This window comes from Spermophilus citellus (assembly GCF_964194105.1).
Source record: "Spermophilus citellus genome assembly, chromosome: 9".
NCBI classification, from domain to species: domain Eukaryota; kingdom Metazoa; phylum Chordata; class Mammalia; order Rodentia; family Sciuridae; genus Spermophilus; species Spermophilus citellus.
In genome coordinates, this window is record NC_138191.1 from 120696531 (window position 1) to 120715388 (window position 18858).

At 45.3% G+C, this 18858-nt stretch overlaps 2 protein-coding genes across 3 annotated transcripts in view; both read right to left on the reverse strand.

Moving 5' to 3' along the window:
* Window positions 1–321: 321 nt before the first annotated feature.
* Window positions 322–6123, reverse strand: HMGN2 (high mobility group nucleosomal binding domain 2). The gene is made up of 6 exons (XM_081306628.1): window positions 5144–6123; window positions 4259–4303; window positions 4042–4071; window positions 3702–3752; window positions 3003–3098; window positions 322–2674 (listed from the first exon to the last, which is right to left on the reverse strand). The coding sequence occupies exons 1-6, from the start codon at window positions 5156–5158 to the stop codon at window positions 2639–2641; spliced, it is 273 nt and encodes a 90-aa protein (XP_081162754.1). The 5' UTR covers window positions 5159–6123; the 3' UTR covers window positions 322–2638.
* Window positions 6124–7721: 1598 nt separating this feature from the next.
* The window catches only part of DHDDS (dehydrodolichyl diphosphate synthase subunit), a 35430-nt gene continuing 24293 nt past the window's right edge, over window positions 7722–18858 (reverse strand). The window contains exon 9 of one of the 2 annotated variants that reach the window (XM_081305165.1): window positions 7722–8893. In XM_081305165.1, the coding sequence (XP_081161291.1) occupies window positions 8657–8893 (237 nt within the window). In that variant the 3' untranslated portion in view covers window positions 7722–8656. Of the gene's footprint in view, window positions 8897–18858 lie in introns of both variants that reach the window. The other variant, XM_081305164.1, reaches the window with a different exon arrangement.

Below are 18858 nucleotides of genomic sequence, written 5' to 3' on the forward strand. Positions count from 1 at the left end.
CCCTTTCACTTCCAGGAACATCTACCTTGCCCTTATTTAATACCAATGATCCTGACTGGTCTAAACAGATTCTGTGATTCCTTCCCTGGTTAATATTGATTTAGAAATAGGCAGACTGAATAACTGATGAAATAGGCTGTTAGGTTTTCTGAAAAGATTTTTTTCCCCTCCTGGAACTGAGAATTGAACCCAGGGGCACTGTACCATTGAGCTACATCTCCTGCCCTTTTTATTTTTAGACACTGTCTGGTGTTACCTAGGCTGGCCTTAAACTTTGAAATCCTTCTGCCTCAGCCCTCTGACTTGCCAGTATTATGGGTGTGTGCCACCACGGCTAGCTTTAATTATTCTCAAAAAATAAGCCCTCCTCTTTGCTCCTAGACACTGGTATCTCATGCTACACGCAGCCAACTTGGAAGGCCAGGTAGCTCAAAAACATGCCAAAGGCAGCAGCGCAAAAAGCCGCCCTACTTTAGAGCTTCCCGTTTTAGGAAATAAATTCTCCTCCTCTTTAAGCCCTAAAGTTCCTAATGTAGGTAACTGGTGAGTCTTCCTGAGACTTTTTATACTCCCAAACTGGTCAAATCAATAAATACTTTCCAGGAAGAAAAAAGAAACATTCAAGCTCACCATGCAAGTTTTTGGCAAATGAAAAACGACCAATGAACAGAAATCAAAACAGACTACCACCAAGAAACTTTCTTGGCCAGTCACTATATCTGAGCTACAAAACAGGGTTAATACCCACATCTCAGAGGATTTGCCAAAAAATTAAACAGGAGCACATGGTAGAACTTCTCTAGCAGTCCACAGCTCAACATTTTACTAACCTGAATATTGATAAAGAACCCTAGAACTTTTCCAAGTTCTGGAATTTTTGTTCAAATATCAACCTGAGTACCTAAGTACTCTGAGACACCTGTGATTATTTCCATTCTGGAAGATCTTTTTGAGTAAAAACTAGGTGTTAAGCATGTACACCCTAAATCTTCAGCAACAGTAAAATTGAAAGTGGCTTAAGTGGACAAATGATATTTGACCCAGTGCCCCCAAACCTAAGTGTTAATGACTTTTGACAGGTTAAGTTGGGTGTTTGAAACTGGATTTCACTGCTTCTTCTATGAGCAAATAACTATAAGTAGATATTAACACACCACACAACTGTCTCAAACCTTAGGGTAAAAGATAATATATAAATCTTCATCAATAAGAAACTTAACTGACCAAAAAGTCAACTTTGTTCAGCCTCCAATTTATTTTACTCTTCTGAAATATATAACCGGATGATGTAAAAGCAAACTCAAAATCACAATCAGTGAATTCTATATTCTGATACTAAAGAAAGTTCTCTGCAGATTCTCCAATATCCCCCATTAACATCTTTATTTGCAGACCACCTTAGAAGAAAGTGTCACCTTCCCTATACAACACAGGGACATCTGACAAGCCTACAGCATATTCTATTAATTTTCAAATTTTATGTCACACGTGAATGAAGTAGACACTCTTGGCTGTCAGCTACCAGGCCAAACCTTAAAAACACCAAAAACTTCCATGTAAAAACACTTCAGGGACTGCTTGCTACATAATCTCAGGCAGAAACCACTTCTCTGCTTACAGCCTCTCACATCTACTCCTGGGATCCTTCCCAACTCCACCTATCACTATGTTTTGGAGACAGACTACAAAGATCCATGAAAGATTACTGGACAATAAATGGAACCTCTACACCACACCACCAGAATACATCCAGTCTCAAAGAGACTTGGAGAAGCCAGGTTCCCCATTGGTGGGAAAAGATCAGAGGCAGCATTCCAAGCCAAACTGTATCCAGCTTTATTAAAGATACTTTTCATAAACAATCATGGTATTTCAGGCAGGACATGGGCAGACAATCGTTAACAGTATACAACAACTTTCAAACTCCCTTCTTGAATGGACTACCAAAATCAGAAAGCCACTATAAAACCCAATGAAGTCTTCATTTGATGCTCTGAATAGGGAAAGTTTAGAGTGAGGGTTGACATTTCACATTTAGCATGTTGTTTAACAACTTTTCACAAGCCGACCCTGACTTTCAGGAAATGAAAGGAAAATGGCAAAAATTATTAATCTGAAGATCCACAATCTAGAAAAGGAACTGCTGCTCTTCTGAGGGACACTATTCTCAATGACGTCACTGGAAAGTCCAGATTGCCCCACACACTGGTAAAACCAACTGTTGGGAATATCAGGTCCCAACAGGTTTAGGGGAGTTAAGTCTATGCCGATGGCAGAGAGGGACAGGAGGACATACAGATGAGTTTGAGTTTTTCCATACCACAAGGCATTTGTGCCAAGGTGGCTATGTGTGCCAACATCAGGGAATCCCTTCCTCTTAGGAACAAAGAGGAAGTCTCTCAAAACTAGAAGGGAAAGGTGTCTTCCCCCACAGCAATCCAGCTTTGGAGACATTCTACTAGTGACATATGCTCCTCCCCCCCCCAAACAACAATGAAGTGTTCTGTGTGCTAACAACATAGCTTAAAAAAAAAAAAAAAGTAAAACAAAATTCTGCATTTTTATAAAACTTGATAAAAAATAGTATTTCAAACTGTACAGTCACCAGAAGTACACAGTTATCAAAAACGCACACACTTCACTTGGCATCTCCAGCACCTTCAGCTTTCTGTGCCTAAAAGAAAAACAGACAGTCTTAAAATCCACATGTTGCATTTATCTGGATTCCTAGTGCACCCACAGCATCATTCTAGCCAAAGGTTGGGTTTTGGATGCTTAGATACCAAGAGGCAGTACTCTGGACAATGACTTGCTATATAACTTTGCTAGTCATCTTCCCTTTGAGCCTAATTATATAATTTGGGAAGAAGACAAGACACTATAACACAGTGCCTTTAAGCTGATGGCAGAGACTTTAAGTTAACAGGAAGGTCACAATATACTTGCAATGACAAACTTTTTTTTTTTTTAAACGGGGCAACAATTGGAAAAAAGCATCATACCTGGTCTGTTTTGGCATCTCCATTTTCTGCAGGGTTATTCCCATCCTTGCCAGTGTCAGCTTTTCCCTTTTTCCCTTTGGGTACCTTCTCTCCCTTCTATAAAGGGAGAAAAACAGAACTGTTTCTCCCCACGCATATTATCAAGGTATAGTCTGTGAAGTTCTGCATAGTATACCTACCCAACCACCCATTTACAAGGACTGATCAAAAACTACACTAAATTAGAAAAAATTTTAGAGGTCCTGTGGATTGAACTCTTGGTCTAGCACACGCTAGGCCAATATTACTAATGAGCTACATTCCCACTGCCTCCACCTTTAAATTTCATTTTGAGATAGGGTCTTAGTTGCTGAGGCTTGTTTCCAATTACAACCTTCCTGCCTCAGCATCCCAAGTAGCTGGGACTATGGGTGTGCACCACCATGCTATGCTGTGAAGTTCAGCACACAAAAATTCATGTCTAAGTATAATTAATAGAAAAACCAGGTCAAACACTTGGGTGTTTTAACATTCAAGGGCAGAGTTTTTGAACTGATGATAGAAACCAATGCTACCAACATCAGGAATAAGGCAAGCAAACAAAACAATTTATAACATCCATTATGCTGAATTAGGTTAAGGTAGTGAAGTACAATTCTTTCTGTGAAAATGATCAATTCCAATATTAGCACCATTACCCCTTAAGTTCTTTCTACTTACCTTTGCAGGGGCCTTTTTAGGCTTGGGCTCTGGCTTTGGAGGAGCAGGTTTCTTATTTTGACAGGCAAGGGGGAAGAAGAGAATATTAGTACAACAAACCAAAGAAAACCCACAACCAAATCAGTACCAAAGGGATGGAAGTTTTCTCTTACTAAAAAGTTTTTGTGGCTGGATTTCTTTCAGAATATCAAAACGAATGTCTCCCACCAGTGAATTCCATATGTGCAATAGTCCAAACTAGAGTACAACATTCAAAACCAGCCACTAATCATAATTCATCAGATGTAATGCTTTTTAGTTTCAGGAACAAATATTAAAAATTGGAAGTATATATACTTACGGCAGACAACCTTGCAGATCTTCTCTGTGGCTATTGAAATAAAAGTGAATAAAGTTAGAAAAATAAAAGTTTTGTGCCAATTTTGTTCTACACTACAGGGAATGAAGACAAATTCAAGACAAGAATTGTGGTTGATTATCACCAAAGGAGTCCTGTGGGTTTTTTTTGTCCAAGACTTTTGTATAAACCCCCCCTAAAGAAAATAAATAATACATACTTCGTCTTTCACCTTGGCTTTATCTCCTTTAGCATCCCCTTCAGCCTATAAAACAAAGGCAAAGAACTAGTTTCTGAGGCGATTCTTTGAACTTAACGGGGTTCCGGGAAAAAAACTATAAGTGTCACAACTTTGTGACACATGTCTGCCTAGTTTCCATACAAGGAGCTGAAGTATTGAGCAGGCCTTAAGCTTGCACAGAGCGCCCGGCCCACGGGCGGGGTAGCGCGGGCCAAACCCCAGCGGGGCCGGCGCCACAGCTCCAGGCTGGAGCAACAGCTGCAGATGGTGCAAACAAACCCCTCCGGAGGCGGAGCCAAGCGCCGTTGCTATGGCAGCCGTCGAAGGCGGGAGAGAGACGCGCGCAACCCCGGGGAACTCGTGGGCGGCGGCGCGCGTCTTGCGCGCGGGGCGCGTGGGCGGGCAGAGGCGGAGCCACACCGCACCGGCCCCGCCTCTCGAGAAGCGGCCCCGCCCCCTCGCGGCGGCGGTTTTTTGGCGGCAGCGCGTTCCCCCGCCCGCCAACCCAGAATGCTGCCTTCCCGCCCTTTCGAGTTTGAATCGCCCGCCCGCTGGGAGAGGGGAGGGGGCCAGACGGTGGGGGAAGGGGCGCGGGGAGGGTGCGACGCGCCCGAGGAGAGTGGGATAAACAGCCGCCAACATGGCTCCTCCCGCCGTGGACGCCGCTCCTCCAATATGGCCTCTGGCGCCTGCGGGCAGCGGCACCGCGCAGGGTTAGCCCGAGGCCGCCCACCCCGCCTCGAGCTCCGCGCTCGCCGGCTGAGCCGTTCTGGCCTGAGCCAATTCCCGCGCCCCGAGTCGAGGCGGCGGCGGCGGCCGTGGTGGCAGTGGCGGCTTGGCGCCTGCGGCCCTCGCGCCACGTACCTTTCTCTTGGGCATGGTGGCGACGGCGGCGGGACGCAGGCGCTGGACGCGGGGATGCAGCGGCGCGCGGCTTTGGTCGGTCCGGGGGTCGTTCTCGCCTCTTCTTCTTCACACTGCTCAGGCTCCGGGGGGTTTATAAAGTTTTTATAGCGCTGGGAGCCCCGGACCGGTTAGAACCGGATTTCACCTCCCGCCGCCGCTCATTGGCCCAGCTGGGGTCACGTGGGCGGGGTTTAAACTCACCTCCTCTGGAGGGAGTGAGGAGGGGGGTACGGGGGGAGGGCGCGCGGGACGGCGGCGCGCCGAGGGGGTGGGGGCGCAGTGGGGGAGGCGCGCGTCTAAGGCAATAAATGAGGAGGGGCCCGCAAGGCGCCGGGCTATGTTTGCTCCCGCCGAGAGCAGGCTTTTGCAAACTATCAAGTTCCTTCCACCTTATGCAACCGAGCTACCCACTTCTCTAAGCCGTGCGACATTCAGGGCGCATCTCAGCCGCTTTCCTTCCTGCTCCCTCTGGGGGCCCCAGAAGAGGGGTTTGCTAGGCCTGGCCGCGCTGCCTTGCTCCACTGGAGGCGGGAGGAGGCGCGCCGCTTGAGGCACAGGCTGCTGCTCTAGGGGCCAAGGCTGACGCTAAAGTGGGAAGAGAGGAGGCCAGCTTGGCGCAGCCGGACGTGCATCCTTCCGAACTGCCACTTCGGGGAAGCCCTTCGAACGCCTCACCTGAAAGGCGGTCCACTCGAGGTGGGGTAAGGGTTCGAGGGGGAGACTTCTCACGTAGAGATGCCTTTCGGGTGCTGCGGGGCAGGTAGGAGCTGTCCTTTCAGCACCCGTTGCTCTGCCGCCCCCCAAGCCTGTCGGTTGACTCCCTTAGGTCCCTGCAGGAACAGATCTCAGAACCCTGGCCCTGAGTGACGACGAATGGCCACCAAAAGGCCTGAAAGCACTCCCCTCCCCCTAAGCACTGCCCGTTTCAGATACATCTAGCCTAACTGCCCCCACCCGACGCGGCCACCAAGTCTGGGCGCTGCAGACACTGCAGCTGGCGAAATCCCTCCTTCCACACTGTCAAGCTGGTTTCCTTTCACTTGCGAGAGAGGAAGGGGGTGGCAGAAAGCGTCTGGGGATTAGGAAACAAGTAGAGGAACAGGTGCTGTGATGGCAAAAGAACTCTTCCAGTGTCCCTAAACTCAAAGCCAGGGGTCCTCCTGCACCGGAGGATGGGTAGGCAATTGCAGCAGCAAAACGGTGTTCTGTTGCACTTAAAACACATCTTAACATCTAAGAATTTTAAAAATTCTATTTGAGACCCTGGAGAACACAAGAACAGGATAGATATCCTCAAAAAAGGGATCTGGCTCACAGGTGGAAGGACACATAAATAGGACCCACCTGATTTTGTGAGGCAAGGGTTGGTTTGTACAAATCATACCAGGAGAAAAGGAAACAACCACGAGTTGAAGTATCTTGCAGCCCTTGTTCCTGGGCAGTCATGAGCCTTCTGCTTCTTTCTTTACCACCCCCACAGCGCCTCTTGGGGCAGCTCCTCCGAACTCCACCCGTGTACCTTTCCCAGAATATAGGACCTCAGGCCAAGGAGAGATACCAGTCCCATTAATCATCTCTACCAGAATCTTGGAAGGAGTCAGAGAAGGGAGACGGACCCAACAATCATGCTCACAGGGCAGATTCCGTTTGCTGCCTCCAGTCCCTCATTCCCGCCTTAATTGTAGGGCTCTGCATTATGGTCGCATAATTCATGCCTCCCTAATTAAGGCTGTCAACAGCCCCATTGTAAAGCTGGAAAATGTACAGCACCTGCTCTCTGGGAACCCTGTGCCAGGGATTGGTAGTGGGGAGTGCCAGGTGTGTAGGGGGCCTTGCCAAAGTATGTTGATTGGCTTCTCAACCGCACTGTCTGGCATTTATGCTAGATTCTGGGAGTAGGAATGATGGCCAAGGGGTCTCCACCGCCAGGTATGTAGGCACAGAAAAGGAGGAGGAAACTAGAATATAGAAAATTTAGGGGTCTAAAGAGTACACTCAACACAGCTTGCAAGATCCCACCTCTCTCCTGGAAGGAAGTGCTGGGAAACAGCTTGCAGAATATAAAACGAGAAGACTAGAGTAGCATTTGGCCGGCATTACTGGTTGGTCCTTGCTGCTCTGGGGCACCTAAAGCACGGAGTTGCTCAGGCAGACAGCTCTTCAAAGGCAGTAATCCTCTCGCCAGCTCTGCAGAGCTGCCTGGCAAGGGGAGGTAAGGAAAAGGACATAGCCTTGAATCTGTACTCATCTTCCTGCTGGGCAACCTTGGCCCTCATGGGCAGAGAGGATCTGGAACAAGTTTTGCCATGCTGAGAATAAATCATCTTGGGGCCCACGTAGGGAGCCAGGTCAAAGAACTATGGGAAGGGGCTAGGGATGTGGCTCAAGCGGTAGCGCGCTCGCCTGGCATGCGTGCGGCCCAGGATCGATCCTCAGCACCACATACCAACAAAGACGTTGTGTCCGCCGAGAACTAAAAAATAAATATTAAAAAAATTCTCTCTCACTCTCTCTTTAAAAAAAAAAAAAAAAAAAGCTATGGGAAGCCTCAAATATTGGAAGTAGGAATCAAGAGTTTGAGATGGTGAGGGCCGGAGGCAGTCAGGTGGGAAGATATGTATGTTCTACGCTGATGTGTCACAAGGAAGGAAGCCAGCGTTGGATTAGACTCACCAGGGCCTAGAGGCCCTTGTTACCCTGGAGCCATGGAGGGGGCCAGTCTCACTGGGGAGTGCAGCCTGGCCCCATGCCCTGCAAGGGGAGGGGAAAAGCTTGTGTGGGCTGAGTCGACAATAGGTAATTGGATTGTAATCACCCGCCTGGCTTCCTAGCGCCATTGGGGGCGCTGAGCCTTTCAGTGAGCAATCAGTATTGCTTGGTGGGAGGGGGTAGAGATTCAATAGCAAATCCCAGGTGGAGAGCCAAGGGGAGGAGCAGCAGATGGGCAAATTTTCTGTCTCTCCCGCCCCTTTCTTCCTTGCCCAAATAACACTGGCTGCCTATTAGCTGTTTACCAGCAGAAACAAGGTAGAGCCAAATCTTTTGTGAAAGTCAGGGGAGGGCTAAGATGGATGGGTATAGGGCTAGGCAGTGGAGAGACCTCTTTGCTGCCATTCTGTGTGCTGAAGGATGTGCTGGTAGAAAAACTGCATCCAGAATACAGGTGGTGGTGGCAAAGGTGAATGGAGCAAATAGCCAATGAATTGGGGTTCCTTGCTCTCCAAACCTACTGGTATACTGGGTTTAGTGTACTTGTATGAGACTCTCACCTTCAGGGGCCATTATCCCAGTCCAAAGGTATGTATAGCCAGCAGAATTGGCATGGGGGCTCCCCTAACAAGCCAAGAGGAGTGAAATTCATCACTTGGAGGGAGGGGCCTTTCTAAAAAAAAAGGGGCTGGTGGGGAAAGGTAGGGGAGTGGGGCCCTGGGGGCTGGAGGGCAGGGCAAAGTGGCAGGTGGCCAGCCTCATTCAGGCTGATGCAGTGCCCAGACCTGCCAGCCAGTTAGCTCGCTTGAGTTTCAAGGCCTGCAGAAAGCCTTGGACTCGCTCTTCTCGTCTGGCTGAGAGTTTGTGCAAGCGTGTCCGTCGGAGCTGGGCGTCCCCACTGGCCTGGAGCCCCTCTCGCAGCAGCTGCTCTGTCACTGCAGCCTGGTCCCTCTCCAGCTGGTGCCTCTTCAGTTCCTCTGCATACGTGTCTCGGGCCTTCTGCTAGGAGAAAAGTGGGGTTTGGGGTGGGGAGATCATGTTTAGGTATGGGCAGAACTGGGATGGAGGAAGTAGAGTAGGGCACAAGGTAGGCCAAGTGAAGTGGAACTGTGGAATTTGGACCAGCTTTGGAAAGTTTTGGGAACAGGTGTGCAGTAGGTGGTGCCCACATTGTGCAGGCAGGGCAATGGCAGTTAGGGATCCATCTTGGTTTGTTTTGTGTAGCAGCATCTGTATTTCTCAATTCTTCTCAGGCTTGCACTTGAAAGGGAACCTGAAAAATGTGGATCTGACTTCTGATTTCCCCACCAACTAGCCTCGTGGCTTTGGGCAAATCCTTTCCTAACCTCATTTCTTCATCTGTAAAGTGGGGGTTGTGCGTACCTTGAAGAGTGGTTTTAAGGATTAGAGATAATATATGCAAAATCCTCTTTAGCATATTAGCAGGCTCTCAGACAGAAACAGCAATTTTACGCGTTGTTATTGTCTATTGTTTGCTGCAAGGAAGGGTTCTATTCCCATCTGGGGCACTGTTCATTGGGTCACTTCCTGTGGTCTCCCGATTACTCTGGGAGTGCCATCCTTCCAATTCCCTGAATGAGTTTTCAGCTCCAGACTCTTCTCCTGTGTGAAGTCAGGCCTGCCTCTTCCAGCAAATGGCCTTTCTGTGAACACTGAGAAGCAAGTTCAACTCTCTCCAGTCACTTATTGCATCTTCCTAGAACAGGTGTTAGTGTCCGGAGTCCACTTTTACTGTTAGAAAATAAGCCCTTGAAGATTCCACAGAGCCCTTAGGTCTCCTGGAACCAGTTCTAACACCAGGTGGCAATTATAGTCTCTGGCAGCACTTCTCAGACCTTGAGTGTATGCCTCAGGCAAACCACAAACTCCTAGAGGTCAGGGACTGTGCTTTTTCCTCTGGCACTTGGGGTGCCTTTTACATGTGAAACAATCAGCTGACCACATGATCCTAGGAGAGAAGTGAGGATGCTCCTGGCACAGTAGGGGAATATCCCTTTGGAGCAGAACCAGGGCCTAGCTGTGCCACACTGATGCTCTCTGTTACTGCCAGTCTGTCTGGCTTATGGAGCCTTTGCACCAGAGCGTCTCCTGCCAAGCCTTTTTCATGAGTGGGCAACTAGGTGTTCCTACAGGATACCTCTAGGTATCCCAAACACTGATGACCCTTACCATGTTCTACCCTGTGGTCATGTCTTTAATTTAATTAAAGGCACTATAAGCACTTTGACTGCCTTTTTTTTTTTAAATGATTGAACCCAGGAGGGCTTTACCACTGAGCTACATCCCAGTCTTTTTTTTTTTTTTTTTTTTGAGACAGGGTCTTGCTAAGTTACTAAGCTGGCCTCAGACCTGTGATCCTCCTGCCTCAGTCTGAGTAGCTGAGATTGCAGGCATGAGCCACTGCATCAGGCTCCTGTCTTCATCCTTTAAAGAATGTCTTATATGTACACAGCACTTTATATGTTTTCTCACTTGACCCTCACAATGGAGCTGTGAGGGAGGTGCTGTCTGTCTGTTGGAGGTTTGCTAAGATCTTTTAGCAATAAAGATCTACTGTATGAACAAAGATGACAAAAGAGGCAGGGCACAGTGGCCCAGGCCTACAATCCCAGCGATTCCAGAAGCAGAAGGAATCGCAAGTTCAAGGTCAACCTGGGAAAATTAGTGGGACACTGTCTCAAAACAAGAGAAGGACTAGGGATTGTTTTTTTAAATATAATTTTATTTTGGGGCATTGGGGATTGAACCAAGGCTTAAAATTGAGCCACTTCAGGCTGAGGTGGTGACTCAGTGGTAGAGTGCTTGCCTAGCATGAGTAAGGCACTGGGTTCAATTCTCAGCACCGCATATAAATAAATAAAATAAAGGTCCATTGACAACTAAAAAATATTTTTAAAAAAATTGAGCCACATCCCCAACTGTTTTTATTTTTATTTGTGTGTGTGTGTGTGTGTGTGTGTGTGTGTGTGTGTGTGTTTATTTTCTAAGAGGTCTTTGTTAGGATCTTGCTTAAGGCCTCACTAAATTGCTAAGGCTGACCTTGAACTCTCAATCCTCCTGCCTCAGCCTCCCTGTAATCCCAGTCACACGAAACTATGACAGGCAGGACTGGGGATGTAGCTTAAAAGAAAGAAAAAAATAGACAAAGGAATCTCCTTTCCATAGGCTCTGGGTTGTCTCAAGGCATTGAAGGGTACTAGAACTTTAAAGACTATAGTTTTGAGAAGTTCTCCATCTTGTCTAAAGGGCTTTTTTCTGGCCTTAGTAAGGAGGAACTTTGGGCTCTACCTTTAAAATTTTGTAGTGAGTATGAAAGTGCACAGGACAAAACCATGAATACAAAGTACCATAACACAAGGCAGAATGTGGAAGAGGTCCTCAGGGAGGCAAGAGATGGGGTCAAACAAGCTCAGAGAAAGCAATTAGGGTTGATGAAGGTCAAGGAGCAGTGAAACATCATGGACAGGCAGAATTTTATATTTTCTCCCCTAGTTCTAGGGATTGAACCCAGGAGTACCCTACCACTGAGCTACATTGTCAGCACTTTCTAATTTTTAATTTTGAGACTGGATCTTCTTGCTAATTTGTCCATGGCCTCAAACTTGTGATTCTCCTGCCTCAAACTGCTGAGTAATTGAACTTATAGACATGTGCCACTGCACCCAGTAACAACAGGCAGAATCTGAGCTGATATTCAACCAATGGAGAGGATATTTGGACAGAAATAGGGTGTATGCAAGGAAGAGAATATCCTCTCAGTGGGAATAAGAGGTAAAGTGCCGTGAAATGGAAGAGCTTGCTCAGGGTAGAGTCAGTCAGCCTAGAACATGGATATTTGAGAAGTTCCTGTCCAAAGGATTCACTTACCTCTCTAAAGCTACTTTTTTTTAATTTTTATTTTTTAGTTGTAGTTGGACACAATACCATTACTTTATTTATTCACCCAGCACCTTGCATATGCCAGGCTAGTGCTTCTAAAAGCTATTTCTTTATTTGCAAAATGGGATAATGGTATCCACCCTACTGCACTGTTTGAGAAGCAATGAGATAAAGAATGGCCAGCCTAGTGCCTATATTAACTATCAGCAATTTTATTACCATGCTGGTGGCCAGGGCTACCCAGGCCAAGTTCTGACAGGACAGAAAGGATAAGGGGACCCAGCCCCAGAGGGAAGAAATGCAGGGTTGGTTAAAGGCACTTAGTGAGGCTTAGGATTCCTCCCAATAATGGCTTCTGATGGGATGTTGGACATGGAGGCTGTAGCCAAGGTAAAGCCTGACCCCTATTTGCCAGGAATCACATCCTCACTGTGAGGATGACAGTTGAGACCACTGCTAACACCATCTGTTACAGCCTCATTTCACAGACAAGGACGCTAAGGCTGAGATGGGAAGGGATTTGGCCTAGGTCACACAGTTCCTTTGCTTCTCCAAGGTGGCATTTGGGGAGGATGATGGAAATGTGTCCTGCTTCTATGGTTAACCTGTAATTTCTAGGGTGAAGTGGGGAAGCTCATGATCTGCCTCTAGATACCTGTCTTATCCCCATGTGGTCTGGGTCTACTCTCCTAATCTCAGAGGTACCTGAGGTTCTTCTCAGGTACTTACCCTCCAGAAAATCCAAGCTAACATTGAAGGTCAATGTCTCTCTTCCTGACAATATATCAGAAGGGAAATGAGTTTTAATTCTTTTTTGGGGGGGACTAAGCACTAATTGAGCCCAGAGGCACTTGACCACTGAGCTAACATCCCCAGCTCTTTTTATTTTGAGACAGGGTCTTGTTAAGTTGCTGAAGCTGACCTTAAACTTGCTATCCTATTGCTCAGCCTCCTGAGTAGCTTACAGGTGTGCACCACCACACCTGGGTGAGTATATTAAATCCTTCAGAGACCTTTTGTTTAGACCTTATACAATCTTGGCACAGGGCTCCAAGAAACTCACTTTGAGAAATGTGGCCTAACTTATCAATTTCCCCATAGACACTAGGCCTTTCTGCTTTTCTTTTGGAAAAATCAAAGAACAAGATGTAATAGACCCTCTAGGACGTAAATCCTCAAGTTCTCCACCTCCTTGCTGGTGCCTGGAGAGAGGCTGTAGTTCCTGGGCTTCAAAACATTTAAGGGCTGTGGTGAGGGTGTTTGCCTAGCACACACAAGGGCCCAGGTTCAGGCCCCAGAACTGCCAAGAATAAACCAATGAAAAGTCCTCTTTAAAGCTAAAACCAGCATGCTCAGGCCAGCAACCTGGGGACACACCTGTGAGGGCTGCCCTTGAATAAAGAGAGCAGAGAGCACCTCCTACAAGAAGCATGATGATCTCAAGTGCCCCCAGAGTCTACCTGGAAATTGTACTGAGGATGGGATGAGCAGGGGCTATGTGTATATAGCTTCTCTAGAGACAGGAAAAGTCTGATTAGGGGCCCAGAAACACTTGCAGTAGATCATATTAGCCACTTTTCATGTATTAGCTTACTGAATCCTTATCACATATCTGAGGTAGATATTATAATTGTCATAATCCTCTCATTTTATAGATGAGGAAAATGGTACTCTAGTTAAGCAGATGGCTAAGTAGGCAGTGCTGTGATTCAAAATGCCAAAGACAATAGCTGGAGCTCTTAACTTCTCCTGAGAGTACAGTGACTGTATGAAGAGCACTGTGAACATAATAGTCCATCAGCCTGGTTTAAACTATGACCAGTGCACTGAAGGAAATTTTGTGGGACTACATGTCTTCTTCATCTATTCTATCAGGCTTAGAGTTAGGTGGAGAGACATCTTTTACTTACCTCTGTTTACCCATCTTGAGCTCTCATGGACCCACATTCATGCAAATTGAGGACCAGATGCTCTGAAGTGCCCCTCATCTTCCCTGGCCTGATTTCCTATCTCCCTGTTGACAATACCTACTATGTCATAGCCAAGATTTTCTCCCTTTGCCAGCCTCCCAACCCCAGGTAGGTGACCACTGGTGACTGTCATGGTCCTTCAGATACCTAGGTCTAGCTCCCAACAACTTGTAGCTGTGCCCTTCATCCCGTAAGCTGCTCTATGTCTAGAACCTACCCCTGCCCTCTGCTCCTGCAGAGAACAGGGACACACTGGTTGGGTCTAGAGACAGAGCAGCTCGGATTTCTACACCCCTTTTTATTGGTGCATTATAATTATACATAACAGTGGGATTTGTTATATTCATACATGCACACAACAGTATAATTTGATCAATTTTAAGCTCAAATTTTGACAATAGAATTCAGTTGGGCCACAAAACAGGGTATGTAACAAGGAAAAGGTTGGAAAGGTCTTTCAGGCCTGAGGCCAGACTTGTGAGAAGGATGCTATCCAGAATGGATTCACCCCTTAGCACTTCTTGCTAATGTGCAAATGTTTCTAGAAAAGAGCTTTGAGGGTTGCTGAATAGAGAAAGCCAGGCCAGCCTCTGACCCTCGGGACCCTGCTGGAAAGGCTTAAGTCAGTGTCTCTGTTATAACTTCAGTTTCCTTACTCCAAAATTGGGGGTAATGATAGTATGTACTTTATAGCACCTCACAGAATCTAGGTAAAGGATGTCTGTAAGAGTAGGAGCTCAATGAAGGTCTGCACTTATGATTCACAGGTACAAAATGGAATTCCTGACTCTACCCCATCCAAGGAAATGGTAGAGGTATCCATTCAACTGCATAGATCACAACCTATATATCCTGGTTTCTAAAAATATTAGTGTTTGTACTGAATTGCTTTATCTTACAAGAAACTAAGAGTTTCCGAATTATATCATCAACATTAGCACTAACAACAGACCTCTTAAATAATGTTTAAATCTGTTTTCCAGTTTAAATCCCAAGTAGATTTCACTAAAGATATATCATCAGAGAACTATAGGCAGGTAACTTGAATGAACTTCTGTCTTTTGGTACAGGGGTATTGTCACCTTGATATACTTAGTTACATTTGTTTCTGCTCTTTTTTCTTTTGGCTGGGGGGCAGTACTAGGATTGAACCCAGGGACATTTAACCACTGAACTACATCCTCAGCCTTTAAATTTTTTATTTGTTCTAATTGACAGAAGAATTCATTTTGACACAACATACATAAATGGAGTATAACTTCTCATTCTTCTGATTGTATATGATATGGAGTTACACAGGTTGTGTAATCATATATGCACATAGAGTAACGTCTGATTCATTTTATCATCTGTCTGATTCTACTATCATCCCTACCCCAAACCCCTACCCTTCACTTTATGTTATGGTTTAGATGCGAGATGTTCCCCAAAAGCTCATGTGTGAGGCAATGCAAAATGTTCAGAGGAGAAATGATTGGGTTGTGAGAGTCTTAACCCAATCAGTGAATTAATCCCCTGACAGGGATTAACTGAGTAGTAACTGGTAGTGGTAGGGTGTGGCTGGAGGTAGGAAATGGAGGTATGGCTTTGGGATATACATTTGTATCTGCCAAGTGGAGTCCTCTCTCTCTCTCTCTCTGCTTCCTGATCACCACGTGAGCTGCTTCCCTCTGCCCCACTCTTCCGCCATGATGTCCTGCCCCAAGGAATAGTCTGCTGTCTATGGATTGAGACCTCTGAAACCTTCAGTCCTTTTTTTTTTTTAAAGAGAGAGTGAGAGAGGAGAGAGAGAATTTTTAATATTTTATTTTTTAGTTCTCGGCGGACACAACATGTTTGTTGGTATGTGGTGCTGAGGATCGAACCCGGGCCGCACGCATGCCAGGCGAGCGCGCTACCACTTGAGCCACATCTCCAGCCCAACCTTCAGTCCTTAAATAAACTTTTCCTTCCCTACCTGACCTCTGGTCAGGTCTTTTAGTCATATCAGCAAAAAAGCTGATTAAAACACTTTACTCCCCTCTGTCTAATCCGAAGTACCTCTATTCTTCCCTAGCCCTCCCAGTCTTTTAAACTTTGAAACAAGGTCTGGCTAAGACCCTCAGGCTGGCCTCAAAATTATGGTCAGTTACCTCAGCCTCTCCTGATTTCAGGTATGTATAACCACATCCAGAGCTGTTTTTGATTTAATGTTCATTTTTATCCCCAACCTTCAGTCCTCCCCTGCTCAACTGCCACTACCCTACCTAGAGGCACATCTCTCAACTCTGGCGATAGCAGAAATTTGGTCTCTTGCCTCTGAGTCCTGCCCCTGAAACTCCTAAGTGATTTTTACCAAATACCAATCGGATCCTATCATGCCCATGATTAAGACCATCGGTTTTGTTCCCATGGCTTACCAAGTTCTGCACCATCAGAAGTCTGACTCCCTCCAGTCTCATCTCACGCCTTCCACTTAGGCACACTGGCTTTTTAAGACTGTTCTGCCAAGACCCCAACATCACAACTTCAGTAAGTACCTTGCACTCATCCATTACCTTAGCACATCACTCTGTGTATTCTTCATTGGCTTATTACAATCAGGAATTTTCTATTTGTTTACTTGTTTATTGTAAACAATAAATAAATAAATTCCTAGTTGTCTCCACAACTAGGAATATAAGCTCCACAAAGGCAGAGACCTTGTCTGGCCAGCTAATTGGTGACTCTCCTCTGTCTTTGTGCCTGACTCATTCTAGGGATTCAACAAAAATTTACAGAATAGATGAAACCTGAGGTAACTACTCTGACAACCCTGTGAAAAGTATCTGTGAAACCTGAAATTACTAAAAAAGACTCCTGGGGGCTGGGGATGTGGCTCAAGCAGCAGCGCGCTCGCCTCGAATGCGTGCGGCCCGGGTTCGATTCTCAGCACCACATACCAACAAAGATGTTGTGTCCGCCGAGAACTAAAAAATAAATATTAAGAAAAAAAATTCTCTCTCTCTCTTTCTCTCTCTCCCTCTCACTCTCTCTTTAAAAAAAAAAAAAAAAAAAAAAAAAAGACTCCTGGGCAGCCAAATTGGAGGTTCATCCACAAGAGTATCCATACATAAAAGCTCATGCACCAAGCTTCTCTGGGTTGCATGCAGAGCCAATCTGCTCTTACTTTATACACACAATTCTAACATGCTTGGTTAAGTGATTTCTTTGCCTATAGCTGATCTAAAACAGTAAAGAGGAAGGCAAGAGAGGAGAGATGCTGTCAAAATTAGCCATTGACAGCAGTAGGAAATGAAAGAAGGAAGACACAGAATACACAAAAAATACTGAAGCCAGATATTTTGGGACCATCTAATTTAGAGAACACAGTTCCACTTTACAAGGGTATCACTGTACAGTGAATTGTTTAAAGGTGGCAGTTACCATTATCATCATCATCATAATCGAATGCCTGGTCTATAGGAGGTGTTGATGAATTATGTGCGAGACACATTTCAGAAAGTTTTCCATCAAAAGGGTTTTAAAAGTTCTTTGAGTGCTGGGGTTGTGACTCAGTGGTAGAGCACTTGCCTAGCACATGTGAGGCTCTGGGTTCAATTGTCAGCATCACATAAAAAATAAATGAATAAGATAAAGCTATGAGGGGCTGGGGATGTGGCTCAAGTGGTAGTGCACTCGCCTGGCATGTGTGCGGCCTGGTGTTTGCCGAGAACTAAAAAAGAAATAAGTATTAAAAAATTCTCTCTTAAAAAAAAAAAAAAAGATAAAGCTATGAAAAAAAAAAAAGTTACCTCATTGAAAAAAAAAAAAGTTCTTTGAGGGAGCTTTGGTCTTGTGAAAAAATCTGATATTCATTCCTCAGGACTGAATAATTGAGACTTTCCTGTTTTCACTTGTTCTAAACTTCTTTCCTCATATTTTGAGTTTCAGTGATCAAACTGATGATCAAATTTTTGTGATTTATTGACTTATACCAGGAGTTCTGAACTTGGGATTCATTATATAAATCCCTTGAAAGTATTCTATGTATTTGATTGATAAATGAAATTTCATGGAAAACTAGTCTGCAGGGCTGGGGATGTGGCTCAAGTGGTAGCGCGCTCGCCTGGCCTGCGTGCGGCCCGGGTTCGATCCTCAGCACCACATACAAACAAAGATGTTGTGTCCGCCGAAAAGTGAAAAATAAATATTAAAAAAAAAAAAAAAAAACTAGTCTGCAATTGTTTTTTAAGGAAGATGGCCTACAGCTTTCATTAGATTCCCCAAAGGGCCCTAAGACCAAGGAGGCTGAGAAGCCCTGACTTAACATTATTATTTTTTTCCAGTCCATTATCTCTAAAGACTTAAGAAGTAGCATCTGCTTTGATTTTAAAGTTCAGGTTCCTAGTTCTGTGGCAATTACTTAGTATGGGACAGTTATAGTCTCTTTACCGATCTGTTTTCATATTTGAAAGATCAGTGCACAAGGTCCTGGGTTCAATCCCCAGCACCAAAAAAAAAAAAAAAAAAAAAAGTCACCAAACCCATTGAATTGTTTGGAAGAGTTACATAAGGAAATGTATATGAAATCATCATAGTAAATCCCCATTATGTGAGCCACCATCACCCACACCTGCTAATCAGATGCAGGTGACTACCTCCTAAGGAAAACCCTTTCAAGATCTGCTGATCAAAATTGAAGTAGAACTACAAGTCTTGGCACAATATAGTTCCATGCGATAGAAAGACAATTCTATTTTCTCCTTAACCCTTTCTGGAAAATGCCTAGATTTTGTATACCAATGTTAAACAATTTTTCTGGTTTTTTTGTTTGGGGTGTGTGTGTATGTATGTTGATGGTGGTGGTGGTGGTGGTAGTGAAGACAGAGGTCTTGCTGTGTTGTCCCACCTGACCTCAAACTCACATTCCTCCTGCTTCTCCCTCTTAGGACTACAGGCATGTATCACTGCACCTAGCTACTCTTTTCAAAGGCTTATTATAATCAATCTCTCTAAGAAACATTTTCTTGGGTTTTTAAGAGGTTAGACTTGTACCTAGAACCTAACTCCTATCTCTTATTGCATATATGTCCTTGACTAAACTATTTCCCTTCTATTTACTTATTTGTATAC

What these genes read in the sequence shown, in the direction of transcription:
- HMGN2 (XM_081306628.1), bottom strand. An exon ending in GATCTGCAAGGTTGTCTGCC is followed by an intron (nt 3,753 to 4,041) that starts GTAAGTATATAT and finishes TGTCAAAATAAG; the next exon opens with AAACCTGCTCCTCCAAAGCC. An exon ending in GAGATGCCAAAACAGACCAG is followed by an intron (nt 2,675 to 3,002) that starts GTATGATGCTTT and finishes TTTTTCTTTTAG; the next exon opens with GCACAGAAAGCTGAAGGTGC.